This window comes from Moschus berezovskii, chromosome 3 (genome assembly GCF_049115385.1).
Source record: "Moschus berezovskii isolate FMDL1 chromosome 3, NW_MosBer_1.0, whole genome shotgun sequence".
NCBI lineage: Eukaryota > Metazoa > Chordata > Mammalia > Artiodactyla > Moschidae > Moschus > Moschus berezovskii.
The window spans coordinates 51,055,954-51,071,650 of NC_142462.1; the positions used below are offsets into that span (position 1 = coordinate 51,055,954).

The 15,697-nt window shown below is 44.1% G+C and overlaps 1 protein-coding gene across 1 annotated transcript in view; it reads left to right on the plus strand.

The window, feature by feature from the left end:
- The window catches only part of MAGI2 (membrane associated guanylate kinase, WW and PDZ domain containing 2), a 1,553,247-nt gene extending 1,538,624 nt beyond the window's left edge, over window positions 1–14,623 (plus strand). The window contains exon 21 of the mRNA XM_055420681.2: window positions 13,918–14,623. Within this exon, the coding sequence (XP_055276656.1) occupies window positions 13,918–14,555 (638 nt within the window). The 3' untranslated portion in view covers window positions 14,556–14,623. The remainder of the gene's footprint in view (window positions 1–13,917) is intronic.
- Window positions 14,624–15,697: the final 1,074 nt, after the last annotated feature.

Sequence of the window (15,697 nt, forward strand, 5' to 3'; positions counted from 1 at the left end):
AATTCAATCCGGTGCCAGTGATGAGGCTCTGATCACTCAGAGCTTTCGTGTAATAAAGTTGAAACTCCAATACTTTGGCCACCTCATGCGATGAGTTGACTCACTGGAAAAGACTCTGATGCCAGGAGGGATTGGGGGTGGGAGGAGACAGGGACGACAGAGAATGAGATGGCTGGATGGCATCACCGACTCGATGGATATGAGGTTGGGTGAACTCTGGGAGTTGGTGATGGACAGGGAGGCCTGGCGTTTTTGCTGTGATTCATGGGGTTGCAGAGAGTTGGACACGACTGAGGGACTGAACTGAAAGTAGAAGAGAGAGAAAGCTTCTGACATAGACATCAAAAGGGGGAAGAAAGAGTGCCCCCCTGCTAGTCTTTAGCCGAATGTTATATAGTTACTAGCAGGCTACTAATTAGAGAAAGGAAATGCCTTAAAACTCAGATTGGCACCAGGCCCCTCACCCACAACATGCATTTTCAGATAACATTGGCACAAGGTGGGTCTCCCAGGCCATAAAACGATTGACATGAATCTTGAAGAAAGGCAGGTTTCCAAGCAAATATATAGTTTCATTAACATAGATTAGGAGAACAACTTTATGAGTAAAACATACTGGTTTGTTGAGCCCTTACCAGTTCTGAGTCTTAAGCAAAACTGGAACCTACTTGAAGAAAGACAAAGTTTAGGGGTAAATATATAGTTCATTAACATAGCTTAAGAAAAACATTTCCATACGAAAAACTTATAGGTTAGCTCAAGGTTTGAGAAAAGTTAAGTTCAGCTGGTACCAGGTGTCATCATGGCTACACAGAATTTTAAAAGAAACCTTTTAAATTTGTATAGAGAAGGGAAAAAAATCTGACACTTGTGGTTTGTTTCCTCCTGCCGCTTAAGAGAGAGATGAAAAGTGTCTAACACTTGCAGCCTATTTCCTCCATTTGGAGACCCCTAGCCTTCCTGCCTGTTACTCTCTCACTTTTGATTACCTGTCACAGCACATTTCTTTAGGGCAGGTTTCATGAATAAATCCACAGGCCTGTGAATACAGTTCCCCTAAGCACTGGATTTAAACTTGTATTTCTGGGAAATGGCCACATGGCAGCAGTATTTTTTCTTCCCCACATCAGGTTACCACACTGACAATCAGTAGGAAGTAAAATCCTGCTACGGGTTGTAAATGAGAAGAATGGCAGAACACACACCCTGGGCTTCTGTCTCACCACTTCCACCCCCTTACAGTTCACCCAGGGATAAACCCCAACCTCTACAAAACTGCTGGGGGGGGGTGCTGTCATCTACAGGTGGGGTGTCATCTACAGGTGGGGTGGCTCTAAGGAAGGAAACTGGACATGGGAACCGCAGCAGTAGGACAGGTTGAGACCAGGTGACCCTCAAAGTCTTGCAACCCAAAGGGTCTATCATCCTTTGGGTGCACTAGGTTTTTTCTTGGTTCTCTGAAGGTCTGTGGGCGTCTCGAGACTGGTCCCATGCAGAAGGACCAGGCACTACAGATTTCAAGGGCATCTCTTTTCCGGCACATTCTTCCCACCTCCCCCAATCTTAGGATAGTCCAGCCTTAAGATCCTGTCTGGCTCCAGCTGCCAGGAGGTCCGACCAGCCCTGATCACCGAGGCGTGAGGGAAAGAGAGTAGGCATTCTTCCAGTTTATATTTTCATTTCATTTTTATATCTACTGGAATACACTTGATTAACAATGTTGTGTTTGTTGTCCCCGTCTGGCAGCTTTGATCAGTTATATGTAGGGGTGCTGCATCTAGTTGCTTTCAGCCTCTTTTCCAGATTGCTTCTTCTGGAGTGTTAAGTAGAGTTCTCTGTGCAAGACAGTACATCCTTCTTAATTATGTATTATAGATAATCTGCATTCATATATTATTAATCCCATGTGCTAATCTATCCGTCTCCCCCACTTTTCCCCTCTTGAAACCATTTACCTCAGATTGGGACTCGAACCCACATGGCTGGGACTTGAACCCAGTCAAAACCCTGCTTGAGACTTGAACCTACATGGCTGGGACTCCAATCCAGTCAAAACCCACAGTACCTGGTTTCAGGACCTCATGAAGCTCAGGTTCTTGATGTCTCATCACAGAAAGAATTCAGTCAGAGACAAAGTGATAGGTAGGAAATGGATTTATTCAGATACAGAGAGAAGCACACCCCACAGAGTGTGGGCCATTGCAGAGGGCTTCTTTTTTGAATTTTGAATGCAGCCTCGAAATTTGGTGTGGTTATTTTTTATAGGCTGGGTAATTTTATACTCTAATGAGTGGGAGGATTATTCCAACTGTCTTTGGGAAGGGGTGGAGATTTCCACGATTTGGGCCACTGCCCATGCCTTGGAACAGTGCCTTGGAACTGTCATGGCACCTCTGGGTGTGTCATTTCACTTGCAGATTGAGGATTAAGGTCTAGTCTTGTCTTCCATCTTGGTCCCATTTGATTCTAATCAGTTTATGTTGTGTCCTTGGGCTATGTCATTCTTTAAAAGTTGTGCCCTTCCCCTTTCGCTCCTGTTACACTCTGGTAACTTTTTCTTCAAAGTTTCTGAGTGTGTGTCTATTTTGTCAATTCCTGGATTTCTTTGCAGTTTTAGATTCCACCTCAACGTCCTATATATGAGTCTGTTTCTGTTGTCAGTTTGTGTATTCCTATCCACGTACAGTTTCCATGTCAACATGCTATCATATGCTGTCTCTATTTCTCTGACATGCCTCCCACAGTATTACCATCTCCAGGTCCACATATGTAGTTGGAAGTGACATTACTTTATTCTCTTTTTTAGGAGCAATAGTCCCCGGTATATGTGTACCACATCTTCCTTATGCATTCATCTGCTGATGGACAGTTTGGTGGCTTCCAGTTCTTGGCGATTAAAAGTATTATTGCAATGACATTTGGGTGCATGTGTCTTTTGTTGTAAGGTTTTCTTCCAGTATATGCCCAGGAATGGCATTGCGTGTCATGCTGTAGCTGTGATTTCATTTCTGAGGGAACCTCAATAATGTTCTTGGGCAATGGCTTTTACCGAGTACCATCCCCATCCACAGCTTATAGGAAAATCCTTTTTTTGATTGCAGCCATGAAATTAAAAGACGCTTACTCCTTGGAAGGGAAGTTATGACCAACCTAGATAGCATATTAAAAAGCAGAGACCTTACTTTGCCAACAAAGGTCCGTCTAGTCAAGGCTATGGCTTTTCCAACGGTCATGTATGATGTGAGAGTTGGACTGTGAAGAAAGCTGAGCGCCAAAGAATTGATGCTTTTGAACTGTGGTGTTGGAGAAGACTCTTGAGAGTCCCTTGGACTGCAAGGAGATCCAACCAGTCCACTCTGAAGGAGAACCGTCCTGGGTGTTCATTGGAAGGACTGATGCTAAAGCTGAAACTGCAATACTTTGGCCACCTCATGCAACGAGTTGACTCACTGGAAAAGACTCTGATGCTGGGAAGGATTGGGGATGGGAGGAGACGGGGACGACAAAGGATGAGATGGCTGGATGGCATCACCGACTCGATGGACATGAGTTTGAGTGAACTCCGGGAGTTGGTGATGGACAGGGAGGCCTGGCGTGCTGTGATTCATGGGGTCGCAAAGAGTTGGACACGACTGAGTGACTGAACTGACTGCAACATTTACTACATAGACTTTCTGATGAAACCAGCTCTGACTGGTGTGAGGTGGTTCCTTTCCATGCACTTGACATTAAAGAAAAAAAAAAGAGTAAAATTGAAACAACTTTTCTCTTGAAATGGGCATCTTGAAAGTTGGCCAAGTTTTTTTTCCCATCGCCTACCGCTGCACAATTATTGAGGGCTGTTTTTGTTTGGTTGTTTTTTAAGGACCCTATAGGCCTTGTGAATGTGATTCCCCTAAGCACTGATTTTAAAGTTGCTGTTTATGAAATAGCCACAGGGTAGTAGGATTCCATCCTCCCCCTCCCTCCCCCTTTTTGGTAACCAGGGTGAGGGGATGATTAGGGTCAGTCCTGCTCTTAGGTTGTAAAGGAGAGCAGAATGTGCCAGAACACAGACCCAGGGCTGTGTCTCACCACTTCCACCCCTTGCCCTTTAATATGGGAAAAATCCCAACCCCTGCAAAAGCGCTGTGTTGAGTGTGCTATTCTCTATACATGAGGTATCTGTAAGGAAGAAGACTGGAGGTGGGAACCCCAGCACCAGGGGACATGGAAACCAGGTGACTCCTCAAAGTCCTGGCAACCTGAGGGTCCATCATCCTTTGAGTGCACTATGCTTGGCTTTGCTGTTGAAGGGCCTGATGTGATCTGGGGACTGTGGTCCCACATAGAGGGACCAGTCACTATGGGCCCAAGCGGCTTCCTTTCCTGGCAGATCCTTTCCATCCCCCTCAGTCGAGCTTTTCAACTCAATCTGGTTCAGGCTCTAGGGATGGTATCCCAGCCCTGACCACAGAGGCAAGAGGTGACTATAGTAGGCATTATTCCTTTTAATGATATCTTCATTTAATTTTTAGTTTCTAGTGCAGTAGTTATTTACAAAGTTGCATTTGTTTTGGCATAGATTCAGTTACAGATAGGAGTACATCTACTTGGTTTTGGACTCTCCCAGAGTGTTAGCTTCTCCCAGAGTGTTGAGTAGAGTTCCCTATGCTTGACAGTAGGGCCTTGTTGACTATTTTAGAAATATCAGAAAAGAAAGTGAAGTTGCTCAGTCATGTCCGACTCTTTGTGACTCCCATGGACTGTAGCCCGCCAGGCTCCCCCATTCATGGGATTTTCCAGGCAAGAATACTGGAGTGGGTTGCCATTTCCTTCTACAAGGGATCTTCCTGACCCAGGGATCGAACCCGGGTCTCTTGCACTGCAGGCAGACTCTACCATCTGAGCCACCAGGGAAGCCCAAGAAATACGTCACATGCTAATCCCAAAATGCTAATTTACTTCTCTTCTGCACATTTCCTCTTTGGTAATCATAAATTTCTTTTCTAAGTTTCTCAGCATGTTTCTCTGTTATCAGTTTGTGTATTTCTATCCATCTTTAGACTTTAAACTAATATCATATAGTGTCTATTTTTGTTTATCTGACCTGGTTCCATAGCGTGGGCATCATATATCTGTAGTTCTGGGAAATGACCATGGGGCGGCAGGATTTCTTCCTCCCCCACTCGGGTTACTCAGGCAGGGAAAGTCTGCAGTTATAAATGAGAGTTGAATGTGCCAGAACACATATGCAGGGCTTCTGTCTCACTATTTTCACCCCCATACCCTTCCTCCAGGGACAAATCCCAACACCTACAAAAGCAGAGATGAGGGAACTGTTGTCTGTAGGCAAGGTGACTCTAAGGAAAGAGGCTGGAGGTGGGAACCCCAGCACCAGGAGATGTGGAGACCCAGTGACTCCTCAAAGTCTTGCAACCCGCAGGGTCCATCACCTTTGGGTGCACTAGACCTGACTTTGCTGTCAGATGCCCCGCCTGGACCTGGGGCCTGTGATCCCATGCAGAAGGACCAGACAGTGCAGGTCTAAGGGTTCCTTTCCTGCCCCATCCTTCTCGTTCCCTCAGCCTTAGGACCCTAGATGCTCAGGCTCCATTGATGTCCCACCAGCTCTGTTCACCCAGGTGTGAGAATATACTAGGCATCATTCCTGTTTTATATTTTTATTTCTACTGAAATACAGTTGATGAATTTGGGTTTGTTGTCCTTGTCAAGCAGCTTGATTCAGTTATACATAGGGCTATGTGTACACATTTTCGGCCCTTTTCCCAGATAGCTTATTCCAGATGGTTGTGTGAATACCCTTGCTGGACAGTAGGTCCTTGTTGAGTACCTCTACAGATATGCTAATCCCAAAGTGCTAATTTATCCCTCTCTTGCACCTTTCTTTAGTAACCAAGTTTTTGTCTGTGTACTTTTGTTAGTTTGTGTATTCCTATCCGTTTTGTTTCCACCGCAACCTGGGATCATATGCTGTCTTTCTCTGTGTGACCTGTTCCCCACAGTATGATCGTCTCGAAGTCCAGCAGTGTTGTCCCAAGCGGCATTATGACTGAGCAATATTCCACTGTATACGTGTACCACATCCTTATGCACTCATGAGCTAATAGACAGTTTGGTGGCTTCCAGGTCTTTGCTATTCAAAGTAGTGTTGCAATGACGTTGGGAGGCAAGTACTTTTACCTTATTGTTTTCTTCAGTACATTCCCAGGTGTGGGATTGTGGACCATATGATAGCTTTGTTTTTTAGGAATCTTAATGTGCTATGCTCATTCAGTCATGTCTGACTCTTTGAGACCCTATGGACTGTAGCCGCCAGGCTCCTCTGTCCATGGGTATTGTCCAGGCAAGAATACTGGAGTGGGTTGCCACGCCCTCCTCCAGGGGATCTCCAGGGATCTAACCTAGGTCTCTCACATTGCAGGCAGATTCTTTACTATCTGAGCCACCACAGTGGCCTTCAAAATGGCTCTTACCAGGTTACATTCCCACCCACAGTGTAGGAGAGTTCTTTCTCCATGCCCTCCTCCACATTTACTGCATACAGACATTTTAATGAAGGCCATTCTACTTGTGGGAAGTGATAACTTGTAGTTTTGTTTTGCATTTCTGTGATAGTAAGTGGTATTAAACATACTTTCATGTCCTTTTTGGCCATCTGTATATCTTCTTTGGAGAATGTCTATTTAGATATCTACACATTTCAATTTTTCTTCATATTGAGCTTCATGATCTATTTGGGTTCAAACTATGAATGTTATGGCTGACACATATATAAACATTCACATATATATTCTTCTATGTGATCATCCATACTTCTGTGATGGAAACAGAGCAAACACTCCCTAATTCTCAATTGTCATTTTCTGTTGAGAAACTGAAGCTGGAAAGGGTTATGTAACCTGCCCGAGTTCACTCCCCGCCTCCCCCCGCCCCAAGTGTTTGGTTCAAGTTAGGTAAAAGTGAAAGTCGCTCAGTCGTGTCCGACTCTTTGCAACCCCATGGACTATATGGTCCATGGAATTCTTCAGGCCAGAATACTGGAGTGGGTAGCCTTTCCCTTCTCCAGGGGATCTTCCCAACCCAGGGATCAAACCCAGGTTTCCCACATTGCAGGTGGATTCTTGACCAGCTGAGCCACAAGTGTTTGGGCTAGGAGGGCTCAAAGCCTGGCTGCTCTGGATATCTTCTCTCTACAAGATGCTGACTGACTAAGTCAAATGGGGTCACTTCCTACTTAGCAGAGCACTGAGGCTCTAGGTCAGCAGCCAGCCCAGGCAGAATTCTGGAGGGTGAAGTCTGTCCTTCCCAGGAGGGCTAGACATCTCCACCTGCTTCTCTTCTGTCAGTTATCTCCTAGCTCGGAAGCCTAACTCCTGGCTACTACCACTTAGAAAAAAGCCTATTGCACAAATCTTCCTTGCCTGTTTCCTCTTCCCACCCCTCATGGGCAGTGGTTTTCAGACTATTCTGTTAGAGCTTCCAGGTTCCTGAGAAATGGTCAGAGGAGCCATTGCAGATGGGCTTGGGGTGAATGGGAGAGACTGTGGCTCCACTCAGCCAACCAAAGATGTCAGACTTTTATGCTTTACATATTGGACTTTTAAGATTTTAATTTAGAAGAATGCATTGCTTTCTAAAACATGCTTGGAATAAACTGACATGTTTCTCTTCTATCTTGTAATATAGATAGTTTACTAATTAAGACTGGTCTGTGGGCATCCCCACACCCCTAGTTCAATCTGGATTATCAAGATATACCTTGTTTTAAAAAAAATTTCAAAATTTAATTTTAAATTTAAAAATTTCAAAATCTGTTCTACATGATACCCCTCTGATGGGTTATACCAGGATATGGACTCTCTTTAGCCCTCGGGACACACTTGGCGGTTATCTGTAGACCTTGACTGTCTTCTTCAGTTTACTCCAGTGCAATGTCTAAATAAGCTCTTCTTCCATGTGTTTCCTGATGTGGAAAAATTTAGGAAGCACTAAAGTATGGAAGCACTAAAATATAGTAACACTTGGGGCTTGGGCTCTGGAATTTTATGTAGTCAGTCATCTTGATTCTCACTAGCTGAGTGGTCCTGGCAAATTGCTTAACTAAGCCTCAGTTTTCTCATCTGTGAAATGGGGATGACAGCACCATTAAGAGCTGGTGTGAGGATTAAAAGAGAATAGATGTGGCATGGCACAGTAGCTGGCATGATACTGAGGACACAGTAAACCATGGATCCACTGCTAACAGCCCCACCTTGCACTGAGATCTGCCCTCAACCATGGAAGGAAATTCTGCCATGGTTTTACTACTGCTGCACCTTTGATAATGCGTGCAAAAGAGGATAGATGTGAAAGATCAATAAACAAATATAAACGTTAATAACTTTAAGAACTGTGACTATAACACCTAGTTTACTCTCTCTGATAATAAAGGTGAAACAAATATGTATTTGAAGGCAATTAACAGTGCCTCCAGACTGGAAACACTGCTTCAAAAAGAACAGAATCAAATACTTTTTTCTGAAATATTTTTAAATGCACATCTTTATTTATATTTTGTTACAAAAAACAATCATCTTCATGATGGTAGAACAAATCCAAATGAGCCATTATGCTTTGAAAACATCTTAACAAGATTTTTTTTCTGAATACCAAAATGACTTCACATTACTGTCTTTTGATCTAATCATTTATATTTTCTTGTAATATTCTAAATTAGAAGAAAATATATTTCTGTATAACCATATCAGTATTCTCTAACCCAGTCAATTTATAAGAAATAACACTTAACAAATCCAGAAATCTCTTTGCAGAAATTTTACTCATTTCAGCAAAAGTATTTATGTAAAAGATGTTTCCAATATCTAGTTTGAATATTTTTTATATTACTATATATTTATCCTTTTAATATTTTATTGAAGTATAGTTGATTTACAATGTTGTGGTAATTTCTGTTCTACAGTAAATTGAGTATAAGCACATTCTTTTTTCTATATGCTTTTCTGTTATGGTTTATCATTGACTATCTCTGTGCTACACAGTAGGACTTTGTTTATCCATTCTGTATCTGAAAGCTTAGGTCTGCTAACTACAACCTCCCACCTCCCCCTCCCCTCTGGCAACCACCAGTCTGTTCTCTATGTCCATGTTTCTGTTTTATAGATAGGTTCATTTGTGCCGTATTTTAGATTCCACGTGTAAGTGATATCATATGGTATCTGTCTTTCTCTTTCTAAGTTACCCACCCCACTTGGTATAATAATCTCTAGTTGCATCTAGGTTTTTGCAAATGGCATTATTTTTTGGTGTGTAGTATTCCAGTGTATATATGCACAGATCTTTATCCATTCATCTGTGGATGGACATTCAGGTTGTGGGATTGCTGGATCATACGGTAATTCTATTTTTAGTTTTCTTAGCAGTTTCTGGAAAACCACTATACTGTTTTCCACACAGTGACTATACCAACTTACATTCTCAACAACTCTCTAGGAGAGTTTCCTTTTCTTCATATCCTCTCCAGCTTTGTTATTTGCAGAGTTTTTATGATGGCCATTCTGACCACTGTGAGGTGGTACCTCACTGTAGTTTTGATTTGCATTTCTCTAATATAAGCAGCAATAAGGAACATCTTTTATAAACTTCTAAGTTTGATTAGGTCCCATTTGTTTCCTTTTCTATTGCCTTGGGAGACTGACCAAAGAAAACACTGGCACAGGTTATGTCAGAGAATGTTTTGCCCATGTTCTCTTCTAGGAGTTTTACCATGTTATATCTTATATTTAAGTCTTTAAAAGTCATTTTGAGTTTATTTTTGTGTATGGTGTGAGGGTATGTTCTAACTTCATTGATTTACATGCAGCTATCCAACTTTTCCAACACCACTTGAAGACACTTTTTCCACTGCAGATGAGATTTTCAATTCAGGTTCAAGGTGTGACAATGTGAGGGATATTTTTAAAGCATATAATACTATCCCCAACCTTAAGACATCTAATCTCACTGTTCTGATTCCAGCTAATAATATGCCCAGCATTTCCACCCCAGCTCTGGTAACTGTTCCTCTGTGTCCAAGATTCAAACACATACAGCATTTCAGAGACTATTTGGATTAAAAATAGATCTGCCTCTGACACTGCTTTAGATGGGAGTTCCTGTCAAGCTGCCCTAGGAGAGATGAGCCCCAATCAAAAGAGCTGATAGCAAAGGAGTCTAGAGACAGTATTCCAGCTGAGCTTATAGAACTTCACCCTATTCAGAAAGTCATTTAACAACCCTGCTGTATTACCTTCTGCTATGTAGTCTTGATCAAGGTACACTTTTTGTGCCTTGGTTTCCCCATCTGTAAATGTACAAGTTTACAGGTGAGTAAATACTTTGGCCATCTCATGCGACGAGCTGACTCACTGGAAAAGACTCTGATGCTGGGAAAGGTTGGGGGCGGGAGGAGAAGGGGACGACCGAGAATGAGATGGCTGGATGGCATCACCGACTTGCTGGACATGAGTTTTGAGTGAACTCCGGGAGTTGGTGATGGACAGGGAGGCCTGGCGTGCTGTGATTCACGGGGTCGCGGAGAGTCGGACACGACTGAGCGACTGAACTGAACTGAAAATACATCTTAAGAGTTCAGAATAGTTCCTGGTACCTAGGAAGCACTTCAATCTGTGTTAGCTGTTGTCAATATTAGTCATTCCAATGGTGGTGACAGTACTATTACTTTCCTGGACACCCTAATCCAAAAGGCAGCCATTAGGCTTCTGGCCCCAGACTTCACTGAGAGGAGAGAAGTACAGGAACCCTTTTTCAGGGTCTGGGGGACCAGTCAGCCCAAGCTGGAAGCCTGGAGGCTGTCAGGTAAGGGGTACAGCAGGAGACAGATCCTCTTTCCCTGCAACAATCCCTGGCTTCCTTCCAAGGGTCTCCCTTACCCTTCAGCACAGAAAAAAATCAACTCTTCCTTATTTTCCTCTTTTGTACAAATTTTTGATGCCAATAGGAGCCACCTGGGAAAACCAATAATACAGATATTACTACAATAAGTAGTTTCTTCCTAGCAGACCACGTCTCTGGTTATTGTCACGCTAGTGATATTCCATAAAATAAGAGTGGTTTAAGCACAGCAGATAAGGTTTTTGTTTTTTTTTGAAAGCTTGGACATATTAAATGAGAGCATTTTATTTTTTCAATATTGCCAGGTTCCTACAAGATAATTTAAGAGGTCATACATCTTTTCACCCAGAGATAATGGTGTGTGCTTGTGAGTGTGTAATGTGTGTATACCATATACTAGTAATATGTAATGTGTATTCACTGTTTTCTAGGAGAGATCCAAACTTGCTAGAGCTGATAACAGCAAGGGGAATAAAGTTGATCCTAACTTAGGAGAGGGGTTTGCTTCTCCCTCAAGGGCGCATAAGATATTTTGGTTCTATCTTACCTGTGGGCTAATCTGAACATTCACTGGCATGTTGATTCATGCTTCCATAAGGATGATGTTCCTTTAAGTAAAGGCATTATTATCATTATAACTGAGAAGATTACAGAGGGAAAGAACATCTGTTGTATCAGATGGACTTGGATCGGGAACCTCTCTACCCTCTGCATTCGAGGAGCCACCAGGGAAAGCTGAGGACTCTTCCCTGTGGACTTCCTGTCACTGGTGTCCTTCTGCTCTCTTTCCACAGACTTCCTTCTTTCCTCTCACACTTCAGATATCGTCATTTCACCACCATCCTCCTCTTGGAAAGTCTTCCATTTCTATTTGTGTAGTAGATTTATTTTTTCTTCAAATATTCAGTGAACAGGTATTATTGTGTCAAGCACTATGCTAGATGTTAAGTCCACTGTGATACACAAGACCAGTGTGGTCATTGCCCTCATGAAACTTACAATCTAACTGAGATTTATGTTAATCAAAGGGGCAGCCGAATATTAATTCCAAATTATAAGCACTATGAGGAAATAAAAAGACAAGAAGCTCTCAAGGAGACCAGAGTACCTACTGTGGGTTGGGGTTCTCTTGGGTAATATTTAGGAGTCCTAAAGAATGAAAACGAACCTATCATGTGAATCACTGTGGGGTGCAGAGGAGCCAGCAATGATGTATGGTCCCAGAATGAGCTTGTGTGTTGGTCTGCACACAGACCAGTGTGGATGAGGAATAGGGGATGAATGGAGGTGAAGCTGGAGAGGCGGGCAGGGGCCATACGAGGCAAGCTTTTGTGGGCTTTGTTAATGATCTCAGTCTAAGAGCAGTGAGAATCCACCAAAAGTTTTAAGGAATGGCACGATCAAATTCATGTCTCAGAAACATTGCTGTGGCTGCTACATGGAGACCAGAGGTAGGGAAGAGCAGAAGTAAAGAGAAGACTGGGTTATGGTAGGAGCCCACGTGAGAAACAAAGTTTGAAAGGAACTGCACTGAATCTGTAGACTGCCTTAGATAGTATAGTCCATTTGGATAATGTTGAATCTTTCAATCCAGGGTGATGGTGGCCTCATAAGAATGAGTTTGGAAGTTTCCCTTCCTCTGAAATAGTTTCAGGATAGATGTTAATTAACTCTTCTCTAAATGTTTGATAGAATTCGCTTGGGAAACCATCTGGTCCTGGACTTTTGTTTGTTGGGAGTTTTTAAATCACAGATTCAATTTTAGTACTTGTCATTGGGCTGCTCTTATTTTTTTACTTCTTCCTGGTTCAGTCGTGGGAGACTGTACTTTTCTAAGAATATGCCTATTTCTTCTAGGTTGTGGGAGGACTTTTGCAATGTAATTATCCTCCAGTTTGTGGGTCTCCCACCTGGGTGGTAAGGGATTTGATTATATAGTGAGTGTGCCCCTCCTACCGCAATCTCATGGTTTCTTCTTTTGTCTCTGGATACAGAATAGCCTTTTCTGGTAGATTCCTGTCTTTTATCAATGGCTCTTCAGCAGTTATGTTGTGACCAGCATGCTCATGAAAGGAAGGGAGCTCAAGGTCCTTTTACTCTGCCTTCTTGTCTCCAACCAACCTCAGGTTCCTGCAGAGTAAAGTAATTTGTGCTTTAACAGTAAAGTTTGCACATCCAGTAGACAACTTTATATTACCTGTTTGAATCTTGGAACTCAGGTTGACAAAGGAAAGTTGGAGATTATAATATATATATATGTGTATATATATATATAGGAAAGAGCTCCTAAAGGGCGTCCATCCAGGATGTAAAAGCTTCTGCAAAACTTTCTAACACTTTAAGGCAGAGCCTGATAGAAGGGGCCCTCCTTCCACACCAGCCTGGTCCCACTGCCCACCCATCCCCAGAAAAACGAACCTTTTTAGGTGTCTTTATCCAAATTCTCCATCTGGTGGTCGCTAAGAAATATGTCTTGAGTGACACTGAACTGCTGAGAAAGTCACTCCCCCAACTTCTTCCAGAGAAGGCAAGCCAGTATTTCTCAAAAGCTGGTTATCCAATCACTTTCTAAATTACCTGGATGCCAGTTAAAAATGCAGAGGACTTCCGTGGCCCTATCCTACTGGAAGCTCTGGGTCTTACCATCGAAGAATCTATTTTTCATGGCTGCCCTAGGTGATTTACATTCTGCCAAGTCAGATATCCACACAGGACTGACTGTCAGACCTGATGACACCTCAGGAAGAGAGAAGAGGCCAGGGCAAAGGGATGGATTAGGCCTAGGCTTTGTAACAACTTTCCTGAACCACCAAGGAGGGAAGGCGGGGTGAGGTACAGAATGGGAACAGAGAGCCCCCGGGGGAGGTCAGCTGCCCTCTTGGCAGTGTGGGTGGGGGTGGCAGTGGCTTGGGGCGTGGAGAGCAGGGAGCTGGCCACCTGCTCTCATTCCCAACGCGGAGGGAGGTGGCGGGATTGGAAATCGTGTGCGGCTGCGCCCTAATGCCTGCGCTTCCTGCCCCACAGACGAACCCGGCTCCTGGAGTTCTCCCGCTGCCGCCTCCCCAGGTCTGCCGGAAGTAGGCGTCTCCCTGGAGGACGTCCTCTCTCCATTCTCTCCATCACATCCAGCCCCACCCTCCGACCCTTCCCACCAGATAAGCCCAGACCCAACTTGGGATATCAAAAGGGAACACGACGTTAGGAAACCAAAGGAGCTTTCAGCCGGCAGCCAGAAGAAGCAGCGCCTTGGGGAGCAGAGCGAGCGCTCGGCCAGCCCGCAGAGGGCTGTGCAACCCGGGCTCGAGGAGGTGCCTGGCGGCCAGGGGCAGCCTGAGGCCGGCAGGCCCTCCTTGGAGACCAGGGCGCCTGGGCCCGCAGTGGCCGAAGCGGCGCGGGCAGGCAACAAGGAGGGGCTGCAGGCCCCGGCAGGCTCCGAGCTCGGCCGGCACGGAGGCCCTGGCGCGGCACCTGCGTTCGTGGGCCCGGGCCGCGGCGGGGGCGCACGGGAAGTCGAGGGGCGGGCGGGGTCCAGGCAGGGCGCGCGGCCCCCCGGGGGCGCCCCTGCGCGCAAGGCTGCCGTGGCGCCAGGGCCGTGGAAGGTGCCAGGCTCCGACAAGCTGCCGGGCGTCCTCAAACCCGGCGCCACAGCCCCGGGAAGATGAGCCCGCCGCCCGGCCTCCATACCCGCAGGCAGTTCTTAGGTTCCGTCTCTCGGCGTTTTAATTTATTTCCTCTGTCACATGCATAAATCCACGAGGCACCAAGGCTTGGGAGCACCGACGTGAAGCCCCACGTGTCCAACAAGCATGGTCCGGACGGTGTCCGCAGTGCAGACCTAACTGATCCTAAAGCCCCCTGTTTCACGGAGGGGACTTTGGCAGCTACGGAAGAACCAAAAGAACATGAAGAACATCACAGAGAATGCAGTGTAGCTTTAGTTAAAAAAAAAAAAAAAAAAGAAAAGAAAAAAATTTCCCCCACTGCATGAAGGATTTGGATGTTATCCAAACTTTGTTTCAAGAAACTGGACAAGAGCAATCCCAAACTGGAATATCGCCTTAAAAATCAAACTGCACGGAGCAAGCTGAAACTGAGACAAGATTATATCTTTTAATTGATCTGAAGAATTGTAAATAAATTGTTCTTGACATATCTAGACAGGGGTTAAAAGGTTTCTTTGAAACATTCAGAACTGTTCGCCCATGACCTGTTTCCACGGCTCACTCGTGGCACCCATCACCAGTCTTAGAAGCGGTGTTCCCTGCGCACTTGCAGGGTGAGTTAGAAACCTAGTGAATCACTGCTGTGATGCCATTTGTACTGCCATTTCTGTAATCACGTTTCTGTACATTTCAGTGGTAGAAAAAAAGGTTTTAAAAATTGTATTCTAGGGAACAGTTTGCCATAAGTCAGAATTTTGCAGTTTAGCTCATAGATCTTAATCAGTTTTCATCTACAATACAAATTTTATAATGGAAGGACCACAATTTGTTAAATTTAGATTGGCAGTGCTGCAGTTCCTTTATGAGAAGGCTTTCCTTTAGTCTCAGGCTCAGAGATAGGAGTTTGACAGCAGTGTTTTATTTCACTCATTTTGTTGTCTTTTTAAGAATCCTCTTTCCATTACATTTTCACCTTGACAGAGCAAAGTATTCCTCCTATATTTCTCAGATTACAATGAATCTCTAATATTAAAAAATCATTATTATATAGCCCATTTATTTTCATTCAAGAACACGGACCTTTTTAGCATTCCTTTCTGCTTATCTTTCTTATTATTTCTCTCTTTATTTCTGTTTGGTTT